This window comes from Gorilla gorilla, chromosome 2 (genome assembly GCF_029281585.2).
Source record: "Gorilla gorilla gorilla isolate KB3781 chromosome 2, NHGRI_mGorGor1-v2.1_pri, whole genome shotgun sequence".
NCBI lineage: Eukaryota > Metazoa > Chordata > Mammalia > Primates > Hominidae > Gorilla > Gorilla gorilla.
Genome location: NC_086017.1, coordinates 135,078,255 through 135,103,511, shown reverse-complemented (window position 1 = coordinate 135,103,511; position 25,257 = coordinate 135,078,255). Strand labels below are relative to the sequence as shown.

At 44.1% G+C, this 25,257-nt stretch overlaps 1 protein-coding gene across 26 annotated transcripts in view; it reads right to left on the bottom strand.

Annotated features, from left to right (window-relative positions):
* KALRN (kalirin RhoGEF kinase) overlaps positions 1–25,257 on the bottom strand; it is a 688,751-nt gene that overhangs the window by 483,312 nt on the left and 180,182 nt on the right. For all 26 annotated transcript variants that reach the window (XM_031009044.3, XM_031009045.3, XM_031009050.3 and 23 more), the window contains exons 2-3: positions 12,284–12,358; positions 5,394–5,508 (exon numbers count right to left, since the gene is read on the bottom strand). In XM_031009044.3, coding sequence (XP_030864904.1) covers positions 5,394–5,508; positions 12,284–12,358 — 190 coding nt within the window. The remainder of the gene's footprint in view (positions 1–5,393; positions 5,509–12,283; positions 12,359–25,257) is intronic.

Genomic DNA, 25,257 nt, shown 5'->3' with positions numbered 1-25,257 from the left:
GATCCGAAGCTCAGCATCTTCCATCTAGACTAAGATGCCTCTTCATCCTTTGCTGCAAAAGCTGATATGACTCTAAGGAAGGTGATTACTAATGATTGCAGTTACTACTGTGGCTTTATGTTTCTTAGCAGCATGGTAGAATGCTATTTGCTCTTCAGGGCTGGGGTTACATATAGCCAACAATAGGGACACCTAACTGGTATTGCTGGAAATGTGTGTAAAAAGTATCTTGTTTACACATAGAAATTATAAGCTATTTATACATAGGGTTTAAATTCAAAATGGATAAAGAAATCAACAATGATCTTTAAAAGGTATGTTTTAGGGAAATGTACCTAAATGAGACCAATGTACCAATGTACATTGAGAACCTAAATGTTCTCATTGGTCCTATTATCTGGCCTTTCCATCACCTGATCCCTCCCCTTCCTCCCCACATCCTCCTTTTATTGATGATCCCAGAGCAAAGAGTAAGGTACCAACAACACATCTCAACAGGCCCTTACAACAGAACATGTTTCATGGCAGTAGTTTGGATAGCTCAGGCTCTCTCATGCAGAAAATAGAGGCAGGAAACCCTTGCAGTTTTTACCCCTCTTCTTTCAGCTGTCTTCCTGGTTCTCTCTGCTTACACCTATTTTCTGGTAATGCTGCACAAAGACAGCGCAGGCCATAAGCCCAACTTATCTTTTGCTGAAATCCGTAGAACAAGAGCAAATGTTATCAAATAATAGGCCACAAGTAAAGGCACCTTGATTTGATTGACATTACAGAATAACTCATCCTAATTTCTTGTTATCTTTCCTCACCAATATGATAACCACATTCCTTGGCAGAACACTCAGTATCTCAGTGGAACTGCGAAGAGCAGATTAAGTGTCAGATACATCAACTGGTGCCCTTAGGAGTCACAGAAAGAAGGTCGTGACAAAGCAGGCTAACAGTGATGATGAAGAGGAATTCAATGCAATAAAAGTAACCCAGGATTTCCTTACTAGATGTAGTGCTTAGAAATTCCTATTTCAAGCATTTCATCAACTCCCAATAATCACAGTGGGTAGATTATCCACACTGTGGGCTAGGCCTGGACAGTTGTTTACTCTCAGGCTGGATTTTCTATCCTGTCTTTCAATTTCTAGGGACATTCATCAGCTGATCACATCTGAGTATTTTCTTTCCTCTCCTTTCACGTACAAGTAACTGTAAGCAGATAGCAGACCAGGACAAAAAAATGTTAGATAAGTGTAGGTGGATGACAGTAAAGATAACATGAGGCCTCACCAAGATTCCTATCCAGAACTTGTCTCATAGCAGACACTCAGTAAATATTTGTTGAACTGAGTGGATGGAGTTATTGAAAAGTTGAATTAGAAGACGTTTAAGGTTTCTTCCCACCCTGTTACCTATGACTCCTCAGAATAAGATGATGGAAAACCTGAGTGACCTAGGAGATAGATGCCCAAACTCATCAGGAGCAAGACAGAGAAGTTAAAATGACGGGACTCATCTCAGGCCAAGATGGACGCTGAACGAATAAGTCAGGACTGATCCAAGCTTTTACACCCCAACAGGATCCTTGGTCCTGGGTAATGCCCCAAAATTTCCACCCGGAGTCCAAGGGGACTAAAAAGAAGTTCTCTTAGGATTTAAGGTACAGACAAAATCTTAAGTGAAATCCCAGACTTTAACTTACTTAGGAAGTCTGAGAAGAGAGCACTTAGATGCATATTGGTGGGGGTGGTAATACTCTGTTCTGAGGCCCTGGATTTTATGATGCATTGTTTTTTCCAATATTACAGAAACCTAGAATTCGGGGCAGGAAAGATTCTTAGGAGTTATCTAAGCCTACCTTCAACCCAGTAGAGGAACTTTTTCTACAGCATCTCTAACAGAGGGTCATCTGGTCTCCAGTGACAGGAAGTTCACTTTCTCCAGAGGCAGCAGCAATGTTGCTAGACAGCTTCCATGTGGGCAGGTTCTTTCTCCTGATTCTAACGTCCACCCGTTAATGCAACAGAGGCCATGCCTGTTCCCTCATTTCTGGGGCAGCTCTCCTGAAGTCAGGAATTGCGTTTTTTGTTTTTGTTTTTTTTCTTCATCTTCATGCCTGCCAGCAAACATCCCTCATTCCTTCAACTGTGGAGACATGGATTGTGGGTGCCTTAATGTGCTGCTTCCTTGACAGCACTCTAACTGATCTATATAGTTCTTAAAATGAAGCTGGCCAGATGAATGTTACAGAGTTGAATGCAGTGGTCCAGATATGGCCTGGCCTACAGAGAGGAGAGTGGGACTATTTCTTCCTATTCATTTCTAAATTATCAACACTATCTGTTTAATCATCTATTCTAAAATGGTCCCCCAAATGGCCGTTAAGTTTGCTGGTTCCTTAAATTCTAGGATCCTCATTCACCACTCACTTATCCTTATTTGTTTGTCTTCTGCTGGCTGGTTCATCTCCTATGCTACAATGCACTCCCATCTTGGGCTGCCTTTTACTACTACTGGTTTGGCACTGGGTAGGAAAATACCCAGGTTTCCCCTAAATTTCTCAAAATGTGTGTTCCTGTTCACCACAAATCCTCAATCTACCTGGCATAGAGAAGCTCTAAATACTTGTTGACTACATAATGAATAAATGCATGAATAAATAGGTAGCAAATGTTGGTCAGGAGAGGTGGCTCATGCCTGTAATCCCAGCACTTTGGGAGGCTGAGGTGGGTGTATCACTTGAGGTCAGGAGTTCGAGACCAGCCTGGTCAACACAGTGAAACCCCGTCTCTAATAAAAATACAAAAATTAGCCAGTTGTGGTGGCAGGTGCCTGTAATCCCGGCTACTTGGCAGGCCAAGGCACTAGAGTCACTTGAACCTGGGAAGCAGAGGTTATAGTGAACCGAGATTGTGCCACTGCACTCCAGCCTGGGTGATAGAGTGAGACTCAGTCTCAAAAAAAAAAAAAGCATCAAATGATCAAATGTCACCTACAGGCTTGATCACACCAGCCTGTAACAATCCACCTCCAACAACCAGAGCCTGTCTTTTTAGCATCCTGGATCTGACCCAGATAAACAATTTCTTCTCATCAGTATCATCTACTGAGTCTAACAGTTAATTTTCATTGTTCCCTTTCTCTTCCAAAGCCATGGCTACACAGAAGAAAGTGGCAAATATAATCTGACCCGCTAAGTTATTCAGTTTTCCTACCCCAAACTTCACTGTCTTTAGAACAATCCTGTTCCATCCAACAGCCATTATGTGTGACATGTAGCCAACAGAATTAGGAAGTGACTGGTGGGCATGACTAGGTGAACTCTGCGGCCTGCCAGGCGCTTACACTCTTCATGAATGCAGGTCCCTCAGGAGGCAGGGCAGCAGGCACCACAGAACAGTTCTTCCCACTGGCAATAGGGCTCTTGCCTGCCCTGTGAAGAGCCTTCCAGTTCTCAGGAGTGCAGATTGCACTGATGTGACCACCCTCTGAGAAGCAGAGAGCCTGCATCTTGTGTGTTCCTTCAGTGATAATGTATTATTCCACATTTTTCATGACCTTCCTCTCAGCCCCTCTTGGGTTTTGTTCCCCTTCACCCCAGCGGAAATCTTTTCTTTTTAAATTGCTTCCAGTCTGTTTTGTCCTACTCTTTGCTTAACAAGTCAGAATGAAGAAAAGTATTCTTCCAACTCTTTCCCTCTTTATTCTAAAGAAAAGATGAGCATGAATTAGCTGCAGCTATGTGATGAACACGCAGGAAAGAAAAATTTACCCTTTGTGTCTTCTGGGATCCCAATTTCTTCTGTCTTTAAGAGAACTGAGAGTTCATCACAGCTCCCTATGAAAACTTCTATTGTAAATTGCTTCAGAAAATTCCTGGTTTTATGCCTGTTAGTCACATACTTAGGAAAAGTGCTTTAAAAAACTGCTTAGCTCCTAGATGGCTAAATTGCTAAATTACCTATATCAATCACGAGTTATTTAGTCTACCTCCTTGCCTCTGAGACAGATAAGAGTATTTCTTCTTTATAATGACCCCCAGAAAAAAAAATCTTTCATCCTTACATTCATTGTTTCATGCATTCAAAGTTTATAAGTTCTTCTTCAGATATAACCCAAATCCCTTTTACTGAAGCTTAAGACCTTTTATCTTTTTTCTGTTCCCAGTGGATATCATAAAGAAAAAAAAAACAGACACTATTCAGCATCTATTTGTTCAGTCTTCTGCCTGAAGTTCTTCAGGGCTCACCATTCCATTCAACATCCTTCCAAGCATGTGATGACTGCTCTTAAAATCCCCTTTACTACCTGCCCATCACCTCCCAACCACCCCTTTACATTCATCTCTTCTTTAGCTCTCTGAAATGCAGTACTTGCCTCACTCAACACCTGCTTCAAGAACTTAATCAGCACATTCAAAAATTATCCCAGGTCTTCCAGCAAAGGCAAAGCTGGATATATAGCTCCTCCCTGTAATTCACTAATTCTTCTATAAAATGCACAGAGACAAGATGAAGGTTTTGAAAGCCCAAAGAACCATTTCTTATTTGCCACAACAAACATTTCACAGGCTTTGGCCCCACTAAGAGACAGAGAGCAGTGCTGTCGCTGCTCAAGAACAAAGATGGTGAGAGAGCACCGGGGCTGGACTCAGGAGGGTTGAGTTCTAGACCAAGCTCTGCCACTGACCCTTGTGAACCACACACATCCCCTGTCAGCCCCTTTCCCTAAGCAGGACATGACATGTATCTGCCTAGATTGCTCCTCAGGGCTCTCCCAACTCTCACATCTTGTGGTTCTCTGATCAAGTGAGGCTCTCTTCTCTTCCGTCTCAAAATACATAAACTATGTCCTTGGCATGTCTCCCACACCCACCTTGTGGCCAGTGCTACCTAGACCAGTGTTTCTCACACTTTTTAAAATTATCATCCTAGGCCCTGAAGGAGCCTTTTTAGATTTTTTTCCCTAATCACCCTACCCAGTGAAAATTTAATACCACACATATACTGTACCTTGGTAGAGTATGTATACCTGTGTTTAATACATGGAAAAAAAAATATTTTGCTATCCCCAAGAACCAATTTTCACTCTCTTTGGGGGCAATATCACTCCCACTGAAAATGCATGACCTAAATCAGTGTCATAGAGTGTTTCCTGTAGCTGAGTGATACAGAGTTGAGTGTCCGGAGTTGCCACTTCCAGCTCCCACCCCATTCACATGAATCTCAGCGGTAACAATGGGAATGAGGCAGACAATGGACAATGGTGTTCCAGGAATGGTTAGAATCCACTGGAAGAGCAGAAACCACTAGGGTCCCTGGCAGGGATGGAGGCTCCTTCCAAAACTGGCATCAGCCCAGCTCCCCTCCCGCTCCGCTGCAGGCCATTCCCCTTCCCCTTACCTTGGCACGCTGGCCAAATATGTCACGAGTTTCCGCAGGTCTTCCTGTCTTATTCTGTCATGATTGCTGCGAGCAGGGAAGGTCAGGATGGGTCCGCCTCGCTTATCACGACCCCCTGCAAGGAGGAGGAAGAGAAGAGTGTTTAAGAAAACCAGTCAGAAAGGAAAGCCACAGAGGAAAAAGAAATCTGTCTGAGTGCTGGGTGATCAGACAGAAATAGGGTATCCAGAGAAATCTGGTCACTGCTTAGGACAAGGTGGAGGGGTCTAGATGCAGGTAGCACGTATGACCGTGGGCAAGTCTTTTGGCTTCTCTGGTGCCTCATCTGCAGAAGGCAGATGAAAACAGTACTGTGCACATTACAGGGCTGTTGCAAGAACTGATGAGTTGGCACATGGGGATGCACTTGGAAAAGTAAAGCTCTCTACAAATGTGAGATGATAATGAAAGTGGTGATAACTGTTCTTATTGAGAAAACAAGCTGGTGGAAAGTGCTATGTTCTTTGGAAATTTAACCTCTAATTTACTTCTCTTTATAGACCTCTGTGAGGTGGGAGTGCTTGTGATGAGCTGACTACTATGGTGAGAAGACCTCAAAGCATCCATCCCAGGATAGCATTACTGGGAGGTTTTCAGATTCATAGAAAAAACATTAAGTATTTTTTACACAGCCAAAAAACCACCCCTGCCTGTCTGCCTGAGGTGCCACCTGTCACTCCTGCTGGAGGAGCACATGAATCTTATCAGAAATCAGAATGCTCAAGGTCTTAATCACTGCAAATGCATATGTACATACTAAGATTACAAGTGTTTTCTAAACATCACATTTGAAATAACTGGAAGGAGTATACCAAAATGACAATTGCTGTTGCTATTAGAAGGCCAGGATTTTGGATCGTTGCTTTTTCTTTCCTCTACTTTCCAAATACCCTATTCACTATTTATTACATGATTTTAAAATGTATTCATTAATGGACACTATGCTTAGGAAGTGGAACCAAGTTTCTCAGGGGCGTTAAACAGGAAAAAAGTTAAGGGTAACTATGACCTTACAGGGCACTGGCCATTACACAAAGAAAACCACTGTGTCATGATCACAGACTCCTCATGCCACATCTCAGGTGGCCACTGGATATACCCCAGAGTAGGATCACAAAGGGATCTAATGAAAGAGAGTGGAGAGGTGTGAACCTCACCAATACTGGAAAACAAGGATCTCTTACACAGAGGGCAGAGTCTCCCAGGGATCCCGCCCAAGTGTGAGTTCATGAATAAGGTTTCCTTCTGGTTAAGGGGTCCAGAAGCCACACAGACAGAGGGGAGGCTTGAGAAAAAAAATCAATCCAGAATACCCTTGAGGAGGAAGTAAGGAGGCTGCAGAGAGAAAAGGATTACACAAGATCAAGGCCACTGTGAGATTCAGCCCTGATGAAAAAGTGTTTCAGCACCACCACCACTGCCCAGCGCCCCCACTCAGGGCAGATTCATACAGATTAACTCAGAGTTGGACCTTTCATACCACTAGCCCTGGTTCTTTGACGTGATAACCACCCTTGTCTCATCTGCCTTGGAAATGGTCCCCATCTCTCCATTGCCTTCCACATGAGGAAAAGGAAGCGAGAAAATTAAATGGAAGGTTTCCCAAAAGCTGGGAGGTCCTCCAACACTCTCAACCTTCCCCTCTATCCTTGACCTCACCCCAAGCATTGTCACTCTGGCAGTTTGTTTGTTTGCTTGTTTTACCATAGCTGTTGTTTTTTTTCCTGACCTTCCTTGGACATTATACAAGTAGAGTCTTGGAACCACAAGGAACCACAGCTCCAACTGGCAAAGGGTGGCTTGGAGGGCTGGCTGACACTGCCCCTCCCAAGCTGGAACCAGGGCTAGCCTTGGAGACAAGAGATTCAGGATCATGACCAGGGAGGTTTTTAGATGGCTGGAAGATAGTCACTTTTTCTTTCCTCTACTTTCCAAACTTCCTATTCACCATTTATTATATGATTTTAAAATGCATTCACTAATGGACACTATGCTCAGGAAACAGAATCAAGTTTCTGCTTTTTTTTTCCCGTCTGACACTCCTGAGAAACTTGGTTCCACTTCCTAAGCATAGTGTCCATTAATGAATGAGCTTTAAAATCATATAATAAATAGTGAATAGGAAGTTTGGAAGGTTCAGATGGCAGGGAAGGAGGAGTTAGAAGAGAAAGCCTGGGGAATTCTAATTCCCCACATCCAGAAGTGTAGATAAGGAGTCAAGAGGAGGCAGCAGAATCAAGCCATGTGGTATTCAGAAAGGAAGAGACCTTTGAAGATTATAGAAAAAAGGAGAGAAATGAGCCTAGAGGAAGAGAATCTTTATGCTGGGAAGGGTAGGGACAACAATGGAGCAAGGTCTCAGGGAAGGCACAAGGCGGGGGTCCAGCCCACAGCAGATGGGGCTGCCCCCCTCTCTGAGGCAGGCTGTTGAACTCCAAGAGAGAGGAGGAAACGGAGATAGGTGATGGAGAGGGAAGAGTTCAGCCTGCCTGAGGGACATGGTTCTTTGGGTGGAACAGTAGACAAGAGGCAGTCCAGGGTCAGGGTAGGCTTAGGGTACTGAGGAGAGGGAAATGAAACCATCACTGGAGAACTTCTCTCGAGAATGACAGTAGGACTGGGTAGGACATGAGCTTTAGGGTTGCTGACAGGGTACTAGGGCACAGCGAAAGCTCTGTTGAAAGCTTTGGCCACAGTATCTGTGCCAGGCTCCAAGCTGAGTGAAGGCAGAGTGGAGCTTATGCACCATATAAATGGGGTATGCCCAGGGAGGGTGGGAGATGTTCTGTTGGATGATGAGATCCCAGAAAAGAGGGAAAGGTGTTGATTTTATTCCTCTCATATCCGTCCTCTCCCAAATGACAAGAGGATATCAGAAAGGTCAAAGTAAGGGACTAAAACCACAGATAGACATATCAAGGGTCAAGATCTTGGATGTGCATAATCATGGTAGGTAGGTGGAGGACTTTCGTACCAAGGAGGCTGAGCAGCAATGAAGCTATAGGATTTGATCAATAATTGACATAGATGCTGAAATTACAGAGGACAATAAGCAGAGATGAATAATAAGGACCCCATGATAAAGTCAATATAACAATAGATCTGCAAGATGTTAATGGATACGCATCACAGACACATAAATTTTTAGGGAATGAGGTTATTCTTTAGTTTGGAAAATGCCAGATTAAAAAAATAAATAAAGTTCTTTACTGCAGGACTTCCCAGAGCCTTAAAATGTTAATGTATTTTAATGGATATTGTAATTCTCCAAGAAGGAGAGCTACAATGTCCAGCATTTCCCAAACTTCTTTGAGAGTAGAACCCCGTTTTCTTTGTAGAGGATCATCCTGTGGAACTGTTCTTGGAAAACACTTTGAGAGATGCAGGTCCAGGGTACAAAAGACTGTGCCACAGCAACATAAGGTTCCCTGGGAACGGTGGAAACCAATAAGGAAAACCACATTGGTGGGAGATAGGGAGGCAGAGAGGAATCATGAGGAGGTGGCCAAAAGGAAGGCATGTATGCACATAAAGACAATAGGGTGAAATGGACCCCACATGAGAAGGCTGGATAAAAGGGACAATGGGTGCTGTGACTTCTAAGTAGTACAAAGGACATCAGAGAGGCCAAGGGGAGCTCGTAAGCTGTGAATGACAGAGCAGAATGGGGCAGTGCTGGATAACAATGGAGGCTCACTGAGGGACAGCCCCAAATCCGGTCTCACAGACATGCACATGCCCACATGCAGAAGCTTCTGGGCTGCCCTGGATTATTCCCAATGTACGTTCCCATGGCAGCATGGCTCTCCTTTTGCCTGGCCAAGGCTGGGCGCTAGCAGGGGAGCGCAGGCTCAATTAACAAACAGCCTGTTTTTCTGCTCACCACCTTCCTTGCAGCGCTTTCTTCTTCTCAGAAAGAAATCCAACTGTTAAACTGCATTATTTAATTATAGGTTTCTTTATTTTGTTTTATTTTTGCATTTTATCTTTTAAAAGCTCAGGATGTAAGAGTTGGTTGGTTTGGTGTTTTTGGTTTTTTTTTTGGTTTTTTTTTGTTTTTGGGGGTTTTTTTGTTTTGTTTTGTTTTGTTTTGTTTTTGTTTTTTGCTTTTTTAATGCAGCCAGTCATTATCTTCCCAGTTTATTCAGTGTCCTTCGCAGACATGGAAGGGCAATGTTCCCTAAGCCCAGAAGTTTCTGGCACCACAAGCGCAGGTACAGTTGAATAAGGCTTACCCCAGGCTGTTCGGCTTACGCTGGCAAATGGGGGAGAGCTATGCTCCCAGCCCCCTTCGTCCTACTCAGGGAATTTTCTACCTGCCTCATTCCTGACTGCCTTCCTGGCCACGTTGCTTCTATGAGCTCCATTAGGACAAGCCCCTACCACTTGAGAAGGTTTTTTTCTGAGGCTCTGCCCAGGGCTCTGACTGAATTTACATGGGAAAAAATAAACCATGAACATCAAGCAAGGATCTCCATGTCAGAGTGTATTGTGCATGCATATGCCCCAAACTGATGTGGAATAGGATGATTCTCAGAGGAATACATTAGATCCAGGAAGGTCTCCTGGAGGAGGTAAAGTAGAAACTGACTCTGGAAGGAGAGGAAAGGCTCAACTTGGCAGAAGGTATGGAGAAGGCACTGCAGAGGGAAAGAAGTGTCAGGCACAAGAGAAATGGGAGTATTGGCAGGATATCCAGGGGACAGGAAGAACATCAGGTTAACTAAGGACCATAAAAAGAAGGAAGAAAAGATAAGATTGGGCTCCCAGAGGGCTGTCGGCCACATCCTTGGGAGCCCAGGCTATGCGGATCAGCAGAAATCAGAGGCCTGGCACTGCTCGGTGGCCTCTAGGATTTCTGCACAAGGTCTTCCCATATGCTTAGCAAGAAATCAGAATCCAAGTTTCTAAAGGTTTTAAAGGTTGTGTTACCTATGCCTCTCCCCATACCCAAATCACTGATGCATAATCCTGCCAAGGAGTTGTTCTGCCTGTTCAACATCTTCAGTGGCAGGGGGCTCATTACCTTATAAGATATACTAGCCCCTAATGGGAAGAGGCAGCTGCCAGGTCACTCTCATCTAACAGCAATGACAATAATAAATTACTATTGCTACTACTGCTAACAATAATTACAATAATATAGAATGCATTTAGTCATTACAAAGTCTTCTGCACACTCCCATTGCACACCTGCCCTCACCTCCCACACCTACACTCTGAATCATCGGGCTCTCGCCTTTTCTCCGTTGAGGTGGGAGACAACGGCTGCTTAACTTCCCCTTTCCTTTATCCTCTTCCCGCCTCCTCTTCTCTCTATTTTGGCTGTCGCCCAACAGCCAGACCAACAGTGCCTGTGGCATGAACCTCTGCTTACAGGACTGGACTAGCTCTTGCTCTGTGACTCCACTGCTACTCCTTGTAGATAACCAAAATCACCCAGAAATAAAGGTTTGGTCCATGTGGTATAAGCATGTGGCATGTTTCTCAAAATACAATCTTTCGCTACTAACACTGTCTGTCCCAGCCCCTGCCTCAGACCCTACCAGAAATTCTGATCCAGGAGGCCTAGAGTGGAGCCCTGGAACAGGCACCCAGAGTGATTCTGGCATACCTTACTGTTTGAGAACAACTGCCTTAGGGGCTCTGGCCAGTCTTTGGCTTCAATTATATCAGGGGTCACCGGACTTTTTCTTAAAGGGTCAGATAGTAAATATTTCAGGCTCATGGGCCAAATGGTCTCTGCAATAGCTACTCAACTCTGTTGTTACAGCGAGAAGGCAGCCATCAACACAATCTGTAGTAGGTTGAATAATAGCCCACAAACATATCATGGCAAAGACTTTGCAAATATGATTAAGTTAACCATCTTGAGATAGGGTGATTATTCTAGATTATTTAGGTGGGCCCTAAATGTAGTCACAGGTATCCTTAAAAGAGAGAGGCAGAGAAATATTTGACACAGATGCAAGAGGAGAAGGCAATTTGACCCTGGAGGTAGAGATGGAAATGATGCAGCCACAAGCCAAGGAATGTCAGCAGACATTGGAAGCTGGGAGAGGAAAGGAACCAATTTTCTCTTAGAAACTTTGGAAGCACAGCCCTGTTGACCCCTAGGTTTCAGCCCCATGAAACAGATTTCTGGCTTCCAGAACTGTGCAATAATGAGTTTCTGTTGTAAGCCACCAAGCTCATGGAAATTTGTTGCACCATCAATGGGAAACTAATACACTCCATAAACAAATACACATTGCTGTGTACCAATAAAACTTTATTTATAAAAACTGGTGGATGGCCCACCAGCTACAGATTGCTGACCCCAGAGTGAGACATTAAGAGGTCTTTGTGCACAAGATGTATGGGAGAGAGAAGTCAGATATAAATATTTGGAAGTCATTATTCAGAAAAAAACGAAAACTAAACATCTAAACATGAACCCTCACTTGAGTTCCCTTTGCTGGGACAGAAAGATAAGGAGGAAGCAAAAACTCCTTTAAAAATCTCCCGTCCCTGATCCACGCAGAAATGAACTCAAATAAAACCTCCGGGAATGTGCCAAGTACACAGATTCTCCAGTTGGAGCAACTCTCACAGGGCCAGGCCAGGGGGCTGAGGTTGGGTGGGAAGCTCAGGGAATGTCCCTTTGGTTCTGGGTGTCCTTTAGAACACTCAGCTGGGGCCAGAGCCCTCCTTTCTCCCTCCATCTGCCTCAGCAGAAAGAAAGCAGCTGCCCCAAGCATAACTTCCCCACCCCTACTTCTCCCCTACTAACACACAAGTGAATCTGAACACATGTGCACACACACAACTTCTCTAGGTCCTTTACAAAAGAAAGTCCAACAAATACTCACCAGACACGAAGGCCACTTTTTCCTTTAGGATAGGAAGGACATCAGAAGCTTTCAAACCATCATTCCGAAAAGACCCTGTGGGACAACAAACCAGAAGGAATCAGGGTGAGAGGAGCCAGCTGGCTGAATCGCAGGGTCCCATCCTCAGTCTCCCAATCCCATCATCAGTCGGCAAGTCCTGCCTTGTCCAGGTCCTACAGCCCAGCCCGATGGACCAGGAGAGGGTCTGCAACAGAAGGGATACTTCCACATCATGCCAGCCATAGGGGTGATCAGGGCTGCAACCCCCCGGTCCTTCTCAAGGAGAGGACAATCCAAGTCACCCTCCCCTTATGGACAAACCTCCATGCAGTGGGGGCAAAAAAAACAAAAAACAAAAAAAACAGCCCTGTTGCTATTGAGCAACTTGAAGACGGGGAACTTTTAAAAAATCATGTTTGTACCTCCAGTGCCTAGCACAGTGTCTTGAACATACTCAGCACTCAGGAAATATATGTTGAATTAGTTAATTGATATCAAGATGGATTGCAAAGTCCTAAATAATCCTTCTTGCCTTTCCTCTGGCACAACAACTATTAGTCTTTATTTTACAAACAAGTAAAGTAAACCACAAAACTCCTACAGATGGAAGCAAAGTTGATGAGAATACTCCTCTCCCCACCTCTTCCTCCTCCCCTCAATGTCATCATCATCAGTCCACAATAGACAGGAGATGGGGAGATACAAATCTCCTGGGAAGGAAATGCACTACCCACTACCTTGTTTAGCTTGTTCTCTTTCCAAATCTTGCTTTTCATTTAGAAAGTCCTTTCTATGTTCTAGTTGAGTTCCTGTTAGGGGGCTGGAGGCAGAATCTTGGGGCTCACGAAGAATGGAAACTAAAGATGTGCCTGGAGGAACAGTAGCCTCAGGAGGCAAAGGACAATCCAGCCCAGTGTGAGATTTGTGGGAAGTCAGGACCCAGCTTCCACATACACAAACCCCATGCTAGCCCATTGCATCCCTATCATTTAACCTAAGAACCCCACAGGGACTCTCAGGGAGAGCCACCCACACTTACAGCAATTCGAGCTATAACTGGGGTCTCTGTTATGTGTCGCCATTAGGGACATGACACAAATAGACCTCAGAAGGCGAGCGGTTGTATGTCAGCTCAGAGAGCAGGACCAGATACCATGGATACCCCCTCTGGTGCCTTTCTCCACTTGGCTTACGCCCTTAGGGTCCAAATTTGACAACTGACAGAGGAAAACAACATGCTGGGCAGGACAATCCCACTCAATCCTTCAATCTCTAAACATTGACTGTTTCAAGAAACCCATCTGGGAATTTTGGCAATAGAATTCTGGGCCAGGCATAAGATCACTGGCCTAGGGAAGTGAAGTGGGCCAACTGCACACTCAACCAAGGAGGAAGAGAGATGTTTGCTCAGAATGCCAGTTTCTATGATCAGAGGTCATACCCTAAACCTAAAACAAATTTCCTAAGTGTCTCTGACCATTTTGCCTATTTCTTCTCTTTCATTTTTCACCAAATGAAGACTGCAAGTCTTTTTATTCATCAGTCGTTTCTCTTTACTAGCTGACAGAGAACCAGCTACAAGGCTCACTTTGAGAAGACCTTGAGCAATAGGAAAACAAAGTAACACCATAAAAAAGAATACTCGAACTTCAAAGCCTATAAGCACTATTTTGAACTTTCTATCCTTAGTTTCTACAGATATTTATGCTCTAATTTTATCTTCTCCACAGAAAAACAATTAAATTTCACTAATAGAGGCTAATTAGGATCAATATAAATTATTATAGAATTTACAAATAGATATATAAATTATTTTTTTTTCATCCTCATGCAATGAGGAGACATTTCAGCTTCCTTGGCAATCTATTAGGCTTTATCTGTTAGACAAGGATCAAGGATCTTTAACTAATACATGACTTGTTTGTGAACAATGATGCTTCTGTATCAAAATACATGATTTTCCTTTGTGAAATATATCTTTCTATACATTAATTTTAAAACACTTTCCTCTATATCACCATGCACTCTACTAATTTCTATAGAAAAAAATGTAATATAAAAGTTAAATTTCAGTCCTGTCTTCTTTCAGATTATTTACAAGTTCAAAAATAGCAAGGCCCAAACTAATGAGATTTACTATACAAAAAGAGTCCACATAACTCTCTTCTCTCCTAAACTCTTTTCCTATTTTTTTCTACTGCTGTCCCTCTTGTCCTCTACTGTGTTGCAGTACACAAGAGGATCCTAGTTCTAAATAGCCCTAAGATCTTAAGGAAGGGTTTCAAATTTGCTATAATGGAAGCAAAGGGTTCCCCATCCTATCTCCTCTCTACTCCCACCCTTAGAGAGGAAGAGGAAGCTCCAAGTCTCATCCATCACACCCACTCATTGTGCCCCACCTCTTCCTTCTCCCCACCAGGGCCCAGGACCTGAGAGAAGGTGTGCAGCTTGTCCATGCAGCTTGCAGTCATGGGCTCCAGTAAATGTCAATACCTTGGGTTGGGCTGTTGTAGGATTCCTAGGGCTTCTACTTCCCAGGCCAGGGTCCTCCCCGACCCTGTAGAGGCCACTGCTAGGCCTGGTTGTGTGTCCACAAGTAAACCTAAAGTGTCCACATTTACAAAATCCAAACTAGGGGACAATCATTTCCAATTACAACTAAAATTTTCACATTATAAAAGGATTTGCTCCAGAGTCTCTTCAAATGAAGTTCCCCTAGTGATTTGAATTAGTTTTTCATTTGCCAAAAATTAAATTACATATAACTTTTCAACAATATATGTATTATGTAAAGCCAAGTAGAGCTAATTAGCCCAGCAGCTCAGAAATTGGTGACCTTGCATATAAAACCTATTTGCACTAACTAAAGATACTATGTATCATATCAATTCCCCCAGGGCCCTTGTGAAACCAGCTGTTGGAATATATAATAAAGGAGAAGTTCATTGAATGCTAACTCAAACAGGACCAATGAAATAGCAACATGTTTTCACTATCGGGTATGTGTCTTGGTAGACTCACGGTAAATGTTCAATAAATATTTGATGAAAGAATAAATGAATCAATGAAATGTTGACCCTTCCTAAAATGACTTATACAAGGTCAGTGACTTCATTTGTCACACCAAGCACTGGCGATCTGAGTAGATGCCCTCCAGGGTACTACTCAGCTCTAATACTCTGAGACTTTCTAAACCTTCTCTTCATATTTGTTGGCCTTTAAGATCCTCAGGTTATCAGATCAATATGCTTTAAAAGGAAGTACTGGGAATAAATTCCCTAACAAGATTCATTGCACCTTGGGAAGATAAAACATTTCACTGGCTTCCTGGCCCATGTGTCCCCCAGAATCAGTTTACAGATACTCAGGGGTAGATCACCCCATTTTGCAGGTAGCCCAAAATGCCAAAATGGGAGAATAGTGATGGAAGAACTTCAATGAGGCTTAATCTCTTGAAGAAGGCAAGCTTCCATTGCCATTGTTATTTCTGGTATAAAGTATATTTGGTAAAACTATTAGAAAATAAACTCTAGATCACACTTGTGCAACCTGTGGTCTACAGGCCTCATGCAGCCCAGGACAGCTTTGAACGCAGCCCAACACAAACTTGTAAACTTTCTTAAAACATTATGAGATTTTTTTGCAATTTTTTTTTTTAGCTCTTCAGCTGTCATTAGTATTAGTGTATTTTCTGTGTGGTCCAAGACAATTCTTTTTCTTTCAGTGTGGCCCAGGGAAGCCAAAAGACTGGACACTCCTGCTCTAGACCAATCATAGACCTGTTTCCATCTAAAAAAAAAAAAAAAAATCCTGGAAGGCCTGAGAAGACATTAAAAAAAAAACAAAAAAAAAAACCCCTAAGCCCTTGGAGTTGCTGCAGGAAAAAACAAAAAAACAAAATCAGGGATGGCACCTTCATGGACCTGACCCAACGTGGGTGGTGGGTGTTGTGCCTCTTCTTAAGGACAAAGGCATGCTTCACTGGCATTCAGTGCTAATCCCACCCCATTTGTATCCTGCTGCTGTCAGAATTACAAGCCTGCTGTTCCGTTAATTAGCAAAGTTGAAATGCTCCACATCTATTAAGGAAGTACAAATTACCCCTGCCATCTCCCCAGGATCCTCCAGCATGGGTCTTCTCCAAGCCCCAATTTTGCTTCTCCTTGCTCCAAATGTGTTATGCTTACATTGCTTCTAGTCATCATTTCCCATGTTGGAAAATGCCAGTCAGCCTCACTGTGGCTTCCAGCCTCTGTGTGACCTTACATGGCAATGGTAAAACTGGCCCTTGAGCCCCCAGCCCTGTCTGTGGTTTTGTGGGTCTAGAGTAGCAGTATATTCCCCAGGGCACCTGGGTGCCTTGTGTTCCATACTAACCTCCTTCAGAAAGCATTCCTGATTTCAACAAGTGAAGAAACAAACAACAGAGTGGGCATTTATAGAGCATTGGAGGTTCAAGCTGCCAGAGTATCCACGGATTGCTCTTTGTTTCCTTTTGGTTCTCAGTCACACCCCTTTAATGTGCACCTATTTAGAAGTTACTATGTAAGTGTTCTAATGTTGCTTCAAGTGGGCCTGAGCCCTGTTTCTGCACATTTCCCTGTGCTCAGGTTTCTGCCTTCTCTTTCTAGTTCACCCGTGTGGTGTCCAGTATAGAAGCCTTACTCAAAATGGCACTGAGTCACTGACTGAGAGGCTGCATAAAAGAGATCTGGCTTACAATTGAGAGGTGCAGGAGCTCATTTGGCTGGACCTTAGTTAGGTTGTAATTTTGAAATTTTCCTATTCCTAAGGTCATTATTTCATTAATTCTATATTGAGCACTTACTATGTGCCAGGCCATATGTCGGGCTTCGGTGATAGTAAGACAAATAAGAAATGGATCCTGCTCTCCAAGGGGGCTTCCAAGCAGAGAAAGACGGGTTTCCAAATAGGACAATTAACTGTTATCAGAGACAGGACACCACCTGTACAAAATGCAAGGAGACTCAAAAAAAAAAAAAAGAGCTTCTTAAAGATGAGTCCTAAAGCCTTGCTACTCAAGGTAATAAGCATCACATACACCTAGAACCTTGCTGGAAATGCAAAATCTCAAGTTCCACCCCAGACTTACAGAGTCAGAGTGTACATTTTAACAAGAACCCCAGGTGAGGCCAGGCATGGTAGGTCACATCTATAATACCAGCACTTTGGGAGGCTAAGGCAGGCAGACAACTTGAGCCCAGGAGTTTGAGACCAGCATAGGCAACATGACAAAACCCTATCTATACAAAAATACAACAAAAATTAGCCAGGCATGGTGGCACGCATCTGTAGTCCCAGCCACTCGGGAGGCTGAGGTGGGAGGATTGATCGAGCTAGGGAGGTTGAGGCTGCAGTGAGCTGTGATCATGCCACACTTCACTCCAGCCCGGGTGACTGAGCAAGACCCCGTCTCAACACCCCCCACCACACACACAAAAAAACCCAGCTGATCCATACGCACATTACACTTTGGGAAGTTGTGTACTAAAGTATGTCTTTCCATTCCAGAGTTGCCTCAGAGGCAGAAGATGGAGAAAAGCATCCTGTAGCCTGGCCTAAACAGGACCCCTAAAATCTCATCTAACACTACTCATCACCCCTCCGGCCCCTACCATGGGAAGACCCCTATCCACTGCCCAGAGATTCCAGAGATTCAGCCATTACCCTATAATCATCTATTATTCAAATTCAGCTTTGGAATAAAAAGGCTATCTGGGAGGTAGATAAATTCGCCCTCCAGGGCATTAAGAGTGGACTACATCTTACTTTTTGGTGGCAGGAGTGTTTATGAATAACACCTGTCCAAACTGCTCAGAATTTTGGTAGCTTAAACCATTCCTTCATGTATCATATGTTTTAATTTCACCACAAATCTTCCTTCCTACCCTCAGAGCCCTACCTTCTCTAACTACTTTCGGTAGCATAAATACTGTCACCAAGATGCCATCTCTAAGATAGCCCTAAAGGACAGAGAAGCCAGTCTGCTTATGCCTCTTTATCCCACCTGCACCCCCACTCACAGGTACAAAGCCCTGAACACTGAGGAAATGCTGGTCAAGAAACAGAAAGGAGGGGTGCTCCCACCTGGGGAGCTCTGCATCTGAGAACACAGTGCCCATCTCAGGCAATTCTCCCCCTTGGAGGGGAAACCCAATTTCTGCTGAGTTTCCAGCCTAATAAAATACCGAGTGTCCATTTCCCCCAATACCAGGAAGCTACCAGACTGCATAAAAAACCAGTGAAGACTCTGAGATTCTGATAAAAACCTTCCCACCCTTCCCCCAGCCTGACCATCCTGTATCCACTATATCTTAATTACTGGTGCCATCATCCACAGAGCTAACCAAACAGAAACCTAGGAAGCACCCTAGACTCCTCCCCCTCCTCCATCACACACATTGATTCAGCTACTTGGTTCTGTTGATCCTACCTCTTAAATCTCTCTCTAATGTGTCATTTCCTCTGTGCTGTTTCCCTGGCCTCCCCATCAAGCTGAGCTGTCTCCAGTTGTACTTTATAATCCATCACTCCTGAATGGCATTTATGTGTTTTCCTTTACTCCCCATTAACTGATCCTGATGCCTTGAGGCTAGGTACCATGTAGTATTCCTTGTTCTACTCCAGAACCTCGCACAGGGCCTGTCACAAAAAAGAGTCAAGAAATACTGAAACTGACCACACACAGGCACAGAGAAGACAGAGAATGGCAAGTTGAGATGATCCATCAGGTCAGTCTCCACAGAGAAGATGATCTTCAAACTAGATTGTAAATAACAGAAGAGGCAAGGGATGGTGGGAAGCAGTACATGCCAAGGCAGAGAGGGAGGGGCAAACAAACTGTATGCCATGGATGAAGAGATTTTACTCAATGAACAGAAAAGCAGAGTTGGGGGTGATGAAAAGGAGTGCATGGAGGAGGGTGGGCTCTGTGGTCTGACTCCCAACAGGATGGACACCTGGGGAGGCATCGGCAAAGATGCCACTGCAAGTGCCTTCGGAGACTCCGAGAGCCAGGTCTGTGTTACATACAGCAAGGGGCAGAGCTGGGTGGAATCTGGCTGGCCCCAGAAGAAGGCTGTGGCTCCTGAACAGGGCTTGGCCCAGCAGGCTCTGATCGCAACCTCCAGGTCACATTCTGCTTTATCTTTGAGGATACGGGGAGGTTGGGACTTGGCCCCTGCTGAGGTTAGTGGTAGAATAGGGAGTAGGGGCGCTGGAACTTTGTCTCTTTTGATCTTCTCCCTAAGTCCCAGGAGAGGCAAGAAGCATGTTTGTGGGTAACCTCCTGGGATCTGCTGGGACAGTAGCAGGCTGACAGTTTGTGTAAGACCCCATGAAAGTGCAATGTGAAACTGAATCATAAAGGAAAGAGACTTAAAGTCCTGGTCTCTTCTGTGTAGAAAATAGATGGGTGGAGCCCTTAGGAGAAGACACTGTTAGTGAAACTGGAGTTAGTAGAGAACCTGTTAGAAGCAAGATCTTCATTCCCTTCATTCTCCCTTCTTTCATCCCCTCCTTTCCTAAGTTAACAGAAGAGAAAAAGAGAGAGGTGGCAAGAGTGGGAGAAAACATAAGGAAAAGGGGTAAGAGCAAGAGATAAAGAGCTAGAGAGAAAGATACACACACACACACATACACACACATACACACACACAGAAAGAGAGAGAGAAAGAAATGGAGGTGAATGTTCCTGTCTCCTCTTTATAGACACTAAGGAGCTATTAAGGAAACTGTTGAAAAATGCCACCAGTGACTATAAATATGTTCCTTAGAGTTCTCCTTAAAACAACTACCACTGGCCGGTCTCAGTAGCTCACACCTGTAATCCCAGCACTTTGGGAGGCCCAGGTGGGCAGATCACGAGGTCAGGTGTTCGAGACCAGCCTGGCCAACACAATGAAACCCTGTCTCTACTAAAAATACAAATATTAGCCAGTCGTGGTGCTGTGAGCCTGTAAACCTCACTACTCGGGAGGCTGAGGCAGGAGAAGTGCTTGAACCCGGGAGGCAGTGGTTGCAGTGAACAGAGATCACGCCACTGCACTCCGGCCTGGGAGACAGAGGGAGACTCCATCTCAAAAAAAAAACAACAACAAAATAAAACCTACCACCAAGACAGGAAGTGTGTGCTTAGAGAAAGGAATAAACCTGGCAGAGAGAGAGAGAGAGAGGCTGGGCAGCTTTACGTCAGCAACCAAACACACAGCACAGTGTGGAGACCCACATGCCTCTCCCCAACCTGAAAATCTACCTGTGCGCAGTGGGGCCAACTCCCCACAGTCTTCCTTCATCACTGTCACCCACAAACATCAAATGGACCAAGGAGCATCCCCCTCCTTAGGTGGCAGGTGTGCAGGAGGGATGCTTCAGCAGAGTTCTCCTCCTTGACCATGGGATTTCTAAGCAAAGGACACCCAGGAGCCTCTGCTAACCTGATTTCAACACAAAAAGGGGAAAAAAATGTTCTTCTTTTGGCAATTGCTAAATACTGAGCTTTTCTAAGCAAACTGACCAGGCCTCCTGTAACCGGAGGCAACAACCAGGGACTTGGCTGATAACTAGGTTGGGCAGCCTTTACACTGGAGAAAAGCAATGTCTACCTTCTCTCAACTCTGATATGCATTTGAAGTTTATTTCCATAAATGACCATCCTCTGCTCTGCACTATAGTGAGCTGGACAGCTTCCCTAGGGTGCCTGCCCTAACTGCTCAATCACCATCTGGGCTGGACTCACTTGTCTGCCTCAGTATATCACTGGCGTGTACCTCCCTGTTCTGCCATTGTCCACCACTGCATCTGGCTCCCTCACTAGACTCTAAGCTCATTGAGGGCAGGGGCTGAGTACTTCTCTCAATGGCTTTAGTGCTTGGTACACAGCTGGCACTTAATGGGTGACCCAGAGGCAGAGTTTTTCACATCCCAAGTGTCATGACACCTTCTACGTAAAAAGTGTTTAGTAACTGCCATGTCTCTTCCTCCCATGATGATTCTTTGTGCTTATTTCTACCTTCATGTTCATCTTTCTCCCTCTCTCACATAAACTCTAATTGAGGCCAATTTCAGTATGAACTTTCTAAAGTCAATATTAGCTATAAAGACCTGGCTAATGGGCTACCTTTGAGGAATGGAAATTTGTAACACTTTCTACTGCTAAATTAGCTCCATTAAAGATCACTAATAATTAGCACTTTAAACATATGGGTAACGCCTCTCTAAGCCCAGCTAATGAGCAAACCATTTCTGTTTATTCTTCACAAGATTTAATATTAGTTTGAGTTGAGACCTCAGCTGCAATACACACAGGCTTATTCACTCTTCCTCCCGCCCTCCCTCTCCAGAAAAGTTGACATCTTGAGTATAGCACAGACACAAGAAAATGGCCACTTCAGAAGTGATTCTATCCACCCACTGCGTTTGTTTTGAAACTGATTCCCTTCTAACTCACCAGGTTACCTAAAGTGCTCATACATCACAGGTAGTGGTGAAAGTGGTAGATTTATTGTCTTTTTTGTTACTTTAAGCACTGCTGTTGGATGGGTCCTCAAAGTAACAGAGAACATTAGCTTGTCAGTGATTATTATGATCCAACTGTTGAACATTAGCTGTGTATTTGCTATTATAATATATTTGGAGAGAGTTACAAAGGCGCCGAGGGGCAGAAGGTGTGTGCTGCGCAAGTTCAGACACAGAGAAGCTTTGCTCCTTGGGACCCTCATCTCAGTCCCCCTCCCTTTTCCCCAGCACAAATATCAATAATATTAATACTTAATTTAATCAGGGCATAAAGACTAGTTAAACATGAAATTGCTGACTTGAAAAGTCAGTTTGGGGCTCTGTCATTATGGAAGGCACTCTGGCAGGTATCTAAATATGAAATTGTCCAGCACCTCTTGGATGCCTCTCCCCTTAACCACCTCTCCAACCCCCATATGGGTGGCAGTAAAGTAGCAATGGCTGACCACAGAGTTTAGGGCAGAGGACCCTCACAGGCAGCTCCTGGAGCAGACCCTCTCACCCAAGCCTAGAGTTTCTTCCCACTCCCACTTGCTCTCTTTCTGATTCTACAACCATGCCACTCCTGCTCCAGTGAGTGTCCTCACCATGACCATCAATGAGCAATGTCACAGGGATACACTGGCACAGACTGGGCACAGGTCCACCACATACATGGAACAACCAGGACCAAAGTAACAACCAGGTTTGCAGAACTGCAGGTACGGTCTGACAGCTGAGAAGGGACACATCCAAAGGTCATTTTACTGAACAAACTAGCAAACTAAAGCACCCTCTCCCCACTGCCAGGACATGTATGCCGCTGTCCTTGGTCCTGAACTAGTGTGACATTGCTACTTGGAGTGGCTGCTGTCCATGCTGTCTTAGGATATGCCAACCAAAAGAGAAAGAGGCAGAGATGAAAGAGATGTTAAGATATATCATGGAGATAAAGAAATGTGAAGAAGCATTGGAGGGATATACATACAGAGAGATTACAGAAGAGAGGTTTTCTTGGTATTGTTTTCAAGTTATTGTGGTAACCAAGAAGCAAAGGTCTGTGTACGTACCCCTACATGCACACACACACACATACACAGATCCCATGGAAATGAGACAGCAAGAACGCTATATGTCCCCTGATACAATGTTCAGGTATCTAGATAAATTGGCTAACCATATCTGATGGATTAGCCATGGAAATATTCCTGGAGTTTTAAGCAATTTTTGAGTCCCTATTTAAGTTATCGCCTTGGATATCCAAACATATACAATTCAATTCAATAAATATTTATTGAGCACCTATATGTGTCAGGCAAAGTTACAATTACTGTGGGTACAAAAGTAAACAATATAGAGGTCCTGACCTTAAGGGACTTTTAATTTAAGGAAAGAGTCAGACAAACCAACATGTAATTTCAATACCATGCAAGAAATATAATATAGAGGTACATATGGGGGACAAATATTCAGATAATCCAAAAGAGATACCAAAACTCCAGCTCTAAGGAAGTCTCTAAAATGTGAAAAAGCAGGAAGAAGAGAAGAGGTAATGGATTATGGGATCATTACCTAGGTCCTAGATTGGACAAGACAGGTGATGAGTCTCTGGTGGGTCTAGGAGAAGAGAGGAGACTAAGACACAATGGGGTTTTCCCAAGACCTAGACCCTATCCATAATAACAAAGAGATGAGTTAATGTTTGCTGGAGATAAACAACAAAGCTTCCCCTGTGGACCTAGTATAACCAGGGACCAGCATAAGCTAGAAAATTTGCCATGATTGGGAAAACATTTGACTCATGATGTCTGCTATTTCTTTAGAAAGAAGCATAACAATGTTAAGTGCTAAATAGGAAAGCAGGGGTGATCTGAATATCTCATGAGGCCAAAATCCTTCTCCGGAATTCTGGAGGGTAGACTGGGTAATCCTCAACTCTACTCACCAGAGGACAGACTAAGTTATACTTTTCACCTGACAAACTGAAGCAGGCCTATAAACCCTGCCTCAAAATGTATGTGATGGGGGAAAGCCACGAACCTCGTGAAACTGTATGCAAACCATTGCATATCTGTCCATATGTGTCTATTTTTCTGAGAGACAATCTTTAAGTCCAGTTGTCAACAGATTTTCAAAGGGATCTATGACACCCTAAATCGTTGAGAACCAATAGCCTAGGGCAGTCACAGTGAGAGTCTACAAGTTATCTTGGGTTCAAACCACTAGATCCTATTTTCTAGGCTCTGCCTCCCTCACAGCACACTTTATGACACTCATGGTTTAGCTGGAACCCAATACCATGGTTGGGCTGGCAGAGAAAAAAATGAAATTATTTTGATTCCTTAGCTGAGATAAATGGAAACTGTGGCAGATGGTAGAAGGTGAAGGCTGTCTGAAAGATCCTGTGCTGTAAGAATAAGCTTTATTAGAGGTGGTTCTCTCTCATTATGGAGCTACTAAGAGCTGGAAGAACTGAGGTTAGTTGAACACAAAATGAGTTTTGTAGACACCAAGGCAGTACATTTCCAGTAAGCCTTCCAAACTTATGACACCCCCGCCATTGGAGGGATGACAACTTGACCCCAGGCCCTTCCTCGATTCATGACACTGTGTCAAGGTTAGAGCCAGCAGAAAGGGTCTGCACACATGTTTAACAAGATCTGCTGGAGCCTGGATAATGGCAGGATAAGGTTTCTGGAGTGTTCCTAGTGAGGCTGGCACCATAGGACACACCTGGCCATTACTTGCTCAGCATGCTGTCTTCTACTTAAGACAGCAAGCTCTCCCAGGACAAGCATGTCTTGAGGGGAAGGTCACAGCCCTGAGTCAAGCATAGACTTTGGACAGAAGTCTGACTCCCAGCTCCAGTATTTATTAGCTGTGTGCCCTCGGACAGCTTAATCTCTCTGGGTCTCTGTTTCTTCATATGAGATAAGAATACGTACACTTCATAGGCTGTTGTAATGATTAAGGGAGGAAAATTGAAAAACCAGACACCTAGCTGATACTAAGTAAACATAATGCTCACTCTTCTCTGTTCATCTTGATATCTCCTTCATGGGGCCTGACACATGGTAGATGTTCAATAATAAGTACTGAATATATGAATGAGTGAGCAAGTGAATGAGTAAGTAAATGGAGTAAACTCAGAAAATGGCAGCTAAAAAAATGCCTCCCCAGCTTCCCACTGCATACCAGTAAGCTACACCGCTCACACCCATCTGTGTGGGTCCTCTGAATTTTTATTGTTTCCCTCTGCTACCCAATCTGGGCTATTCGACGAGCACTACAACTACTCCTGCTCCCCTACCCAGGTGCCCCAGATGTAAAAGAAAGCCTCCTGTTCCCAAAGGAAGACCAGCTGCCCAGCTGATTGTGCATTTGTCTCTCCTCCTGTGGCCAGGGGGCTATGGTCGGGGCATCTCCATGACCATAGC